Here is an 11,095-nt window from a genome sequence, read left to right on the forward strand (position 1 = left end):
AACTCAAAACGATAAGCATTCAACTCTAAAATCGCATAAATAGCTTCAAATGATATGTTGAAATTGACGTGAGTCTCAACGAATTCAAATTCAAAGTAATCACATACCCATTACTAGAAATTAAAAAAATTAGCTACTCATACTTAGAACTAAAAAGAATTTACAAAATGATTGACATTTAAGAATTAGTGAAGAAACCTGGAATTTGTCTTCAAAATCGCCACCCAATATCTAGAAATAGGTTTACTGTTTCTTCAAGAATCCAGTCCTGATCAATCTTTTTGAAAAATCTCAATTAGTCCTCTAATCCCCGTCTTGATTTCTGGCCTACTCGAAACAGCTTCTGCCTCTACTTTCCGACTGCTTAATCCCAATCGAACAGCCCCCTTGCTGTCCCGCTCGACCCCTTGCTGCCCACTCGGTGACAGCCTCTCCAAATCGATCGACTGCTGCTCGATTTACACTGCTCTCGGCTGCTGCCTTCAACCGAACAGCCCCTTCTGCCCTCGATTTTACAGCCTTCAATTCACCACCTGCTGTCTCTCTCGTCTCAATCCACAGCCTCTCTCGGTCGACTGCTTCCTCTCGATTGACAACCCTTTTGCTGTCAATCGATCGACAGCCCTTTTGCTGTCAATCGATCGATAGCCCTTTTGCTGTCAATCGATCGACAGCCCCCTTCTGCCCTCTTGACCGACTGCTCCCTCAATTTACCGCTTCGTCCTTTTTGTATCGACAGCCCCTTGTAGTCTCCTCGTACTCGCCCATGATCCACGATGTGCTGCCCATCTCCCGATCTCTCGCTCTCCACGTTTGCCTCGTCTCTCTCTCTCGCGATCGATTTCTGCCTGTTTCTTCTTTCTTTTTTTCCTTTCATGGGCTGTAGTTTGGACTTGCTTTTGGGCTGTTTGGACACAACAAACAATTAATAAAGTTTTTTTTCTTTTTTAACTTAAATAGCCTCAAGAAGTTAAATATCAACTCAAAATTAAATTGGACCTTTTTAAGCATATAATTGACATTAATCGCAAGGTAATTTGATGTAAAAATGTATAAAATTTGCACTTATCAGGTGGTCCAAAAAAAGTTGTGTCACTTATACCAAAACCTTATGTGGTTATTTTGTGGGTAAAAGCCTCTCCTTCCCGGTTTTGATAATGGTTCTCGGACCTTCAAAAACATCCCCATCTTTATTCAAATATAGAGGTCTGGCCTTAATCTTAATTCTAAAAAGCATGATAGAATAAGCGCGCATCTTTAATCTACAAGATGCTTGTTTTAGTCATAATCGAAGCCAGGTTAACTGGATATGAGCCTGATGTTTGTGAGGCAGCAGCACAAACTTAAGTTGCCCAACATGTAATGTTTGCTAATTTGTTGTAAGCAAAGAAACATTGATTCTAAGTACAATAAATTATGTTGGTTATGGTTATATGTTGAGATGCCCTGAATTCTAACTCATATTGGAAGTTTCTATGGTTGTGATCTTGTTGGGATTGCCCCTTGTAGCTAGACATAGGGGTGTTCAAAAAAACCGCCGGACCGCTCAAACCGGCCGAACCAAGTCAAACCGGACCGTTTTTGGCGGTTTGAGCGGTCTGGCGGTCCGGTCTGGTTTGAAAAATAGCCGAAACCGGACGGTCTGGTCGGTTTGCGGTTTAGACTTTTTTTTGGGCGGTTTGGACCAACCCGACCGCCATATATATATAAGTTTATTTTAGGTATTATAATTATTCAGCCCAATTAAATACCCAACTTTAATTTATACCTTATGGGCTATAATTATTCAGCCCAAACATAAAGCCTTATCCAAAAGATTTTCTAAATCCCCTAAATCTAAATCACTAATTTGGTAATTCCTAACCTAATCGGCTAATCCAAACATCCAGTAATCCACCGTCCACGATTCCACGGTATCCACTATCCACCTCTTTTTCGTTCCTAATCGTCGMGACGTCGCCTAATTCATCTAAATCCCTAGTGTTTTGACTTTTTTAAAACAATGAACACTAAGATTTGGATTCTATTTTGACTTTGTTTTTTGGTATGTTTTACATATTTATTTGTTTGGACTTTGGACTTTGGATTATTTAAATTGGGTTTAAACTTTAATGGCTGCTTCAATGCTTAGTGGTTGGTATACAGATTACTCACATGTGAATGACACTTATTTTTTAGTACTTCTATTGTAGAAAACAAATCTCCATGGAAGATGATTACGATGGGTGATTAATATTTATTATTCAAATTTATAATAGTACATATGACACTAGGTTTTTTGGTTTTAATGTTTAAAGCCCGTTAAAAGCCCAAACCGCCTAAACCGGTCAGACCAGACCGCCTTTTCGTGGTCTGGTTTGACCGGTCTGGGCACTTGGTTTCAAACCGCTCGGTCTGAAAATTTCACAAACCGCCATTACGGTTTGGTTTGTGGTTTGAGGGCTTAAACCGCCCAAACCGGACCGCGAACACCCCTAGCTAGACATAGTGATGGCCAAAAACCGGTCCTGGGCCGGGCCTAATCGGTTTTAAGCTTTCTCAACCGGTTTCGGTCCCAGTCGAAAATGGTAGGACCGGTCAAGGTACTTCATAACCGGTTATGGGCTCCCGGCCCCGACATTAAAAAATAAGATTATTTATTTATTTTTTTGATGATATATATTTTTAATACTCTATAGAATTTACAATTGGGTCACTCAAATACACTTTAAAAATGTTTTTTAATATAATTAAACTTACATTGTCTTATAAAAATACATTATAAAATTATTTAAAAATACATTTATTTATAAAATTATTTGAATTTTCGGTCTGGGCCGAGCCGGTGCCATAACCGGTCCCGGTCCCACGAAACTACCAAAAACCTCAACCGGTCCCCATTTTCGGTCCCGATTTTCGGTCCCATAACCGGTCCTTCGGCGGTCCCAGGCTGGGCCGGGCCGATTTGGCCATCACTAGCTAGACATGGATCTTGTTATATTTTTATGGTAAATTGCATCAAAATTGGAATGGATTTTGTTCTGGTTGCTAGTTTGGAATTTCTTATATCACTATGACCGAATTTTTTCCAAACGGGATCTACATGGAAACAACCACTATACTTTTTGTGGTAGAGGTCAAGGTCAAGTTGCATACATCTTATCCTTCCTCGACCTTATCTCCGAGTGGAATATATAGGCTTGTTTGGTTTTTCTATGATTGAAATTTATCTATAAACATGTAACGTTTTAGAATTATGTACATTGGTTTTTTTATTAACATCCAAACAAATCAAATGAACCTTGTATATCCCACAGGAGGTGCGGTTTGAAGAGGGTAAGATTAATGCAGACATGGACTCACCTAAGGGTAAAGCGACAATTTCTATGAAGACCCCTGTATTTATGAAAGTGTGACAAAAAGAGAAAGTAAGGAACGATAAAGATTTAAGATTTAAAATACGTGCTAAGAAAAAAATAAAAACATACAAATACTAGGTACAAAAAGAAGCATCTTTGCTAAATTCCTAAATAGAAAGGATCAAAGAGGATGTTTGCTTGTGGTTATGGTTTATGTGAAAGTTGATTGTTTTGATAAAGCATCTTTGCATATTGCTTTTGTTCAACATGGTGCATTTTACTTCATGCTTGGGTAACTCCGAGGTGGTCCTTTTCCAATTGGATTTGGATTTCTTCTTGGGATTGTTTCCTTTCCTATATTTAGTTGCGTATTATCATTTGAACCCATGCTCACAGTTATGTATTGTACAATAGTCGATGTTAATTTGAATTATGAAATCAACCTTCTAAGGATACATTTGATATATGGGATATGACAAAACATGGTCGCATACAAATTCATCGTCTCATGTTTGAGACAAAATAGAACCCGAGTGTGACAACATGCAATTTTTTCCTGTCCCCATTAACATAATGGAACAAAAATCGAAAAAATGAGATGAAATTGGTAAATTATTAAGGACCTGTTTGTTAACAACTTAATGATCTTAAGAGACCCACAACTTATTTGGTTGGTTGTAAATAACTATTTGATAGTAGCTTAATGATATCAAATGTGTTTTATTCAGTAATTTTTTAAAGGTAATCTTTATATAGAAAGTCGAGTTTTTTTTTTCAAACATGACCAACACAATTAAAAAATATTTTCCGTCTATCTATGAAAAAATTCTCTCAAACAAAACTTTCTCATTCTATACAGATAAATTAATTCAGACAGCTTTATCCATAAATGACTTAATTTGAATTAAAATCCAACCAAACACTTCTTAAATCACCCTTTATTTTATTTTTGAAACTCCAAAACTTTTCATATTTTTTTAATCGACCAGTCTCATTTGTTTACCAAACGCTATATGAGAACAATTGATTTTCAAATAAACTACTCTGTTATGTTAACCATAAATTTGGAATTATTATGAATCACTTTCTCATATTATTTGATCTTCAAATGGAAGTCAAATCTTTGACAAATCATTAAGGTCAAAATTAAGTAATGGTTCGGATTTTGGATCACCGTTTTCTTGTGAAAGGGTAAAATGGTAATACCACACGTTTCTTCTTCATAAAACTTCTATTCGAAGATAAACCCCCATTTCCCTATAAAGAACAGATACTTCCAATTGTACCCCACCTCAACTTTCGTTACCTAAATCTTCAGCCTTTTCTGCAGATTTCCCATCTTTCATACAGTTTTGGAGATATGGTGTCCAGCGTAGATCGATCGGAGATTGCTTTCTTTGACCTGGAAACAACTGTACCCACCCGACCCGGACAGGGTTTTGCCATCCTGGAATTCGGGTCAATACTGGTTTGCCCTAGGAAGCTTGTTGAGCTAGAAAGCTACGAAACGTTGGTAAGACCACATAACCTCTCACTCATCTCCACATTGTCCGTTCGTGCCAACGGCATCACCGCCGATGCGGTTGTTTCCGCCCCGACCTTCTCTGAAATTGCGGATAGAGTTTACGACATTTTACACGGTACTTTGAGCTTCAGGTTTCGTTTTATGCTAGTAATGCTTTTGTGAATTGAATTGGGCGTTTGATGTGTGGTTTGATAGGGAGGATATGGGCGGGTCACAATATAATTAGGTTTGATTGCGTGAGGTTAAGGGAGGCATTTGCTCAGATAAATAGACCACCGCCGGAGCCCAAGGGAACCATTGATTCACTGGCTTTGTTGACACAGAGGTTTGGGAGGAGAGCCGGTGACATGAAGGTATGATTGTTCTCCCTTTATGGTCTCTAATTCTGTTGAAGCATATGGGTGTAATTGAGAAGATTTCTGTTTGCAAGAATGGTTTGGTATCTTTCGATTTTGGTTTTCTGTTTTCATGAAACTGTGGAGTTATGAATCTAGATATGCCATTTTAGTCCTGTTTTTGGAGCTTAAAGATAGAGAATTTGCTATGCAGACATTCTATAGTGCCCTAATGGTTTAAATTATCAGAGATAGGCGATAATCATACATAGTGGGAGGTTCAGTAAGAAGATTATATGTCGTGAGAAGGTAAGAAGGGAAGGTAGGGTTCATATGTGAATCATTGAAAAAAGCATTCGAATATGCATATGTGAACCCACATGACTAATCTGTAACGTTGGTTCTCGTATGCATCTTCAAAATGATTTTTTTCAATAATTCATGTTTGAATCTTCTCTTAACTTCCCTTCTTATATTCTCATGTTATTTAGCCTTCTTATTTGAACCAACCCCATCTTACATATTGGTCTAATTGGGATCATGTTTTTAATCAATTCTCTGCCAATGTTTTGCTAATAATAGTTTCAATCTTTGTTCAGATGGCCAGTCTGGCAGCTTACTTTGGGCTCGGAAAGCAAACACATCGGTAATATGCCCAAAAATCTACCGTAAATACATTTTTTACAAATGCCAATTTTTGCCCTCATGTTCTTTTCTGTCTAACTCCTGTCTGTATGGTTGGTTCCACTTGTGATATTGATGGCTTTGGATGGGAGCTGAGAATTGCATCACTTCCATTATCAATATCAGTAGTTCGACTTTCAGCATGTGGAAACTCGTGAATCGAAATTACTCCCCGAGTCTGTTTGTGATTTTTATATATGCTTCATTCATGGTGTATGAATATTTGTTGTTTTACTCGGCTTTAATGTTAAATATACTTCAAGATGTGTCCGGATTAGTTTGTTCTTATTCAAGATGGATCATAATTTCATGAAACGATGTTATATGCATGCTCGATTTGCATTCATTAGGGCCTAGAATGAAGAAAGATTAGCATCATGATTCGGGTCTGATTTTTCGTTCAACAATTTCTTTTCAGGAGCTTAGACGATGTTCGAATGAATCTTGAAGTTCTCAAGTATTGTGCAACGGTTCTTTTCTTGGTAACTTTTCACTTCTTTGGTTAGCAAACTACAATCTTTCTCCGCTCTTTTGAGCAATCTTCACTCATGATTCTTTGCATATACATTTCCTGAATATTTGTATGCAATTTCTTCTCCTTCTTCAACGTCATCTGACACTCCCTTCGTCCCAAAATAAATGTCCACAATGAATAAGGGCCTATTTGTTAGCAACCTAATGAGTTTAATGGGACTCATAGCTTATTTGGTCGATTATACATGACTGTTATGCAGAAAGCCAAAAAATTTCTAGACCTGCCCCTTTCAATTAAAAACACGCTCCTTTCATCTATGAGAAACCCTGCCAAACAAAAAAGTTCCAATCTATACAGACAGATTAATCCACACAGACTTCTTTATCCATACAACACTTATGGAAAATCTACCAAACAGCCCCATAGCTATTGTACTTTTTTAATAACTAAATGACAATTGTATCCTTAATAATAGAAGGAGTAATGGATCTCCATCTCCTAATTAAGGGTAGAATTGGAAAGTAAGCACTTAGTGGACACTTATTTTGGGACAGACTAAAATAAAAATGTCGACACTTGATTTTGGAACGGGGTAGAAGATGGATTTGTTTCCTCCACTCTTCGAGTTCCATTTCTGAAGAAACGGTTCTATAAAATGGCACTGGTCTACCCTTCATGTAGGAATCGAGCCTTCCAGATATATTTACAGAAAACAGTTGGGTTTCTCCAAATGCTACCACCAGAAATCGTAGGAATGCAAAAGCCGCTCTAAATGGAACCGACCTGACCACTAACCCACCTTCTTCTAGTAGAAACGTCAAAAATTGGGGTTCTCCTCCAAGTAACAGAGCAGAGGAAGCAATTCATCCGATTTTTTCACTAGCAGCTTCTGGTGTTGGGGAACAAGTTCCAAATCCCGTTGAATCCGGTAGTCCTCAACCCGACCCTTTTGACTTGGGTCCACTTGTGGATAAAATTGAAAACGAAATCCTTCAATCAAATGAAGCCATGGAGGAAGAATCGTCTACAGCCACTCTATCTAATGCCGTCAGTGAAAGCACCGACTTTCTTGAGCCAGATGAAGTGTCGTGGACCTCTGTTACTGTAGCTTCTGTCCCCTTTTTCCGTGGACCCCAAAAGATGCAAATACTTCATGGAGACATGCCGTTGCAGATGCACTCTAACTCCCTGAGGGTACGTTTCGGGTTTAGCACAAAATATGTTGATCTTGCTGGAAGGCCGCGACTAAGTATTGTGGTAGATGCACCTCCAAATCTCTGTGGCATTCTCGATGCATGCGATGAACTTGCTAAGAAGAGGTTTGTGGAGTCTGATAGCGATTCCGAGTGGAGACCTGTTGTGAACAGAAGGCCTGGGTTTTATAACTTCCCCACCGTCAGATTGCAGTAAGTCTCTTTGTTTCGGTTGGATATCGGCTCGTGGGTGAAAGTTCAAACGAGAACCATAAATATTTTCAGAACTATGAGAACCGGTATATGCGTATAGGGGGCAGGTTCAAATGAGAACCGTAAATGTTTTGAAAACCTTGAACCAACTATTCATGCTTTTAATTCATGATGAATGCCGTGATAATATTCATGATATTAAGGGTTATTCATCATGAATTATACATGAAATAGTTAGTTTCCTGGTTCTCAAATATTTATGGTTCTTTTTTGAACTTCTCCTTATGCATATATGCATTGATGTATATACACTATCAAACTATGCATATGTTAGTATGTTCATCAAGGGGACGATTCAGATAAGAAAGGCTAATTATCGTTAGAAGGGAAGGTTAAAGGAGGTTCATATATGAATCAATGAAAAAGTCCCAAAAAATCTATTTGAAGATGTATATGTAAACCGACATTACAAATTATTCATATGGCTCACAATATCCATTTTCAGATAGATATTTTCAATGATATACATATGAAAACCTTTCCTTAACCTTCCTTTATTACCATTTCACGATATTTAACCTTCTTCTTTAAACCTCTTACTATTCATCAATATGTGTACTATATATGCAAGTATATATATATGCATTGGTGCATATATACTCCTTGAAATCCATATAATGTATTTACATCAATGAATATACTTGTTTCCGTTGTCCTCATAATATTTATGGTTCTCATTTGAACCTTCAGGTAGGTTCAGGGGACCTTCTTTTGAGAACTCTCTAAACCGTGAAATCTCTGAGAACCTATATATCATGTGCTATTTCATATGATTTTTTTCATCTATGGTTAGAATTTAAAGTAGTGATTAACATATATTTGTTTCATAATGTGTTTGTTTGACATATGCTCAGTTCATAGTGTGAAACTTTTTGGCGTGTTTGTGAAACAAAAAGTACGCATAAAAAAGTTACACATTGTGAACCGAGTACATATGAAACTAACACATTGTGAAGCAAATATATGTTAATCAACACATTAAATACTATACTTGGATTGAAAAAATTTCATGTGACGCAAAACCTTATGTTCTCATGTATCTCACCAGTTTTGGATTCTCAAATGATTAAAGCTCTGGTAGGCTCATATACCCTCTACCCCTAATATACAGTAGAAAAAATGTGATTGACTGATTGTTGCTCTTGTGATGATATACAGATTACCGAATGTTGTAGAAGGGGATAGTGCGAGATTGGTCACAGAGATATACCAGAAAGAGTCGCCATCATCACGACCAGTGGTGTTGAGTATGTACGATGTGGAGGAACTCCAAGCGTTGATTCATCCAGGTTCCTGTTGGTGATTTTGTCACCAATGTTATTTAAGTGTAATAGATTGACTTAGCTGCTGATCGATGGAGGTTTTATTGAACTGTTTGGTGGTTGATAACTGCTTTGGCAATTATAACCGAACTACAGTTTTATTGATCAGATATATGCTGTAATTTGGGTGCTGTTCATATATAACAAAAACACATTCTCTGTTTTCATTTTTTCTGAGTTTTATCCGATTGAAGATTTCGATAGCACCATCGAAATATTTCGATCTGAAAGTGTTTACACGACTCTCAGATATACTGTGATCCTTAAATTTTTTCTAACAAAGATCGAAATATTCTGTGATCATGACGACTGGAGAATCTGTGAAAAATATGACGAACAAGTTTGACAAGTTGGCAAAGTTCGAAGGACAGGATTTTCGTCGCTGGCAAAAGAAGATGCATTTTCTTCTTACCACCCTGAAGGTTGTGTACGTTCTRAGTACACCCAGTCCCGAATGGGATGAGAATGAAACACTGGAGACGACAAGGAAAAGGATGAAGTGGGAGAACGACGATTACATATGTCGGGGTCATATTCTAAACGGTATGTCTGATGCCCTATTTGATGTCCATCAAAACGCTAAATCTGCAAAGGCCTTGTGGGAGTCCCTAGAATCCAAATACATGGCAGAAGATGCTTCTGCAAAGAAGTTTCTTGTTAGTAATTTTATGAATTACAAGATGGTTGAAACCAGGCCTGTCATGGAACAATACCATGAGATGTTAAGGATTCTGGGACAGTATACCYAACACAATTTGCTGATGGATGAGGCCATCTCRGTTGCAGTAATTATTGATAAACTGCCCCCTTCCTGGAAAGAATTCAAACATAGTTTGAAACACAAAAAGGAAGATCTAAATTTGGTTCAACTCGGTAGTCATCTACGAATTGAGGAAGGATTAAGAAATCAGGAACTTGATATTAATCCTAAAGACAAGAATCAAATTGGATCATCYTCTGTCAACATGATTGAAGGAGATGGAGCCAAAAAGTACAACGAAAATAAGAACAAAAGAAAGTTCAAAAGTGGTGATGATAAATCTGCCAATAAGAAGGGTACTGTGACTTGTTGGAAGTGTAAAAAGCCTGGTCATATGAAGAAGGACTGTCGCTCTCGTGGTAAGGGCAATGGYGCTGGTTCCAGTGGGTCTAAGGATCCTGCAAAGCAACAAGGYAATAATTCTGATTTAATACAGAATTTTGATAATGTTTTACATTATGTTTCTGTAATTTCTGATGCATTTTATGTTCAGGATGATGAAGTTGCTTGGTGGATTGATTCGGGTGCAACATGTCATGTTTGCAAGGATCTTCGTTGGTTTCAAGTCTGCAAATCGATTGAAGATGGCTCATTTGTAAAGATGGGAAACGTTGCTACCGAACCAATCAAAGGAATAGGGCGTGTTTTATTAACTTTTACTTCTGGAAAAACTTTATGTTTAGATAACGTATTGTATGTACCCGGGATTCGAAAGAATCTTGTTTCTGAAATTGTGTTGAATAATTGTGGATACAAACAAGTGTTGGAAAGTGACAAGTATATCTTGTCAAGACATGGGTCATTTGTTGGATTTGGTTATGTGTGTAATGGAATGATTAGATTGAATCTAAATTATCCTTTGTTTAATGCTTCTGCTTGTATGATTAGTTCTAGTAATAGCAATAATTTAAGCAAATCTGAATTGTGGCATGCTAGACTAGGACATGTTCATTACAAGAGAATGCATGATATGTCGAAAATGAGTTTAATTCCTGCTTTTGATATGACAAACGAAAGTTGCAAAACTTGTTTGTTAACAAAAATCACTAGACAGCCTTTTAAGGGTGTTAACAGGAAAAGTAGTGTATTAGATCTCATACATAGTGATTTATGTGATTTTCATGCCAATCCTTCACTAGGACATAATAAGTATGTCATTACTTTTATTGATGATGCCTCTAGATATTGTT

General features: G+C 37.4%; 1 protein-coding gene across 2 annotated transcripts in view; it reads left to right on the forward strand.

Annotated features, from left to right (window-relative positions):
- Positions 1-4,638: 4,638 nt before the first annotated feature.
- The window catches only part of LOC112514677 (protein NEN1-like), a 9,419-nt gene continuing 2,962 nt past the window's right edge, over positions 4,639-11,095 (forward strand). The window contains exons 1-6 of one of the 2 annotated variants that reach the window (XM_025121271.1): positions 4,639-4,978; positions 5,059-5,216; positions 5,798-5,844; positions 6,301-6,364; positions 7,039-7,763; positions 8,982-9,113. In XM_025121271.1, the coding sequence (XP_024977039.1) occupies positions 4,699-4,978; positions 5,059-5,216; positions 5,798-5,844; positions 6,301-6,364; positions 7,039-7,763; positions 8,982-9,113 (1,406 nt within the window). In that variant the 5' untranslated portion in view covers positions 4,639-4,698. The remainder of the gene's footprint in view (positions 4,979-5,058; positions 5,217-5,797; positions 5,845-6,300; positions 6,365-7,038; positions 7,764-8,981; positions 9,114-11,095) is intronic. The other variant, XM_025121272.1, reaches the window with a different exon arrangement.

The sequence above is a fragment of the Cynara cardunculus genome (genome assembly GCF_001531365.2).
Source record: "Cynara cardunculus var. scolymus isolate 2C chromosome LG 6, CcrdV1, whole genome shotgun sequence".
NCBI classification, from domain to species: Eukaryota; Viridiplantae; Streptophyta; class Magnoliopsida; order Asterales; family Asteraceae; genus Cynara; species Cynara cardunculus.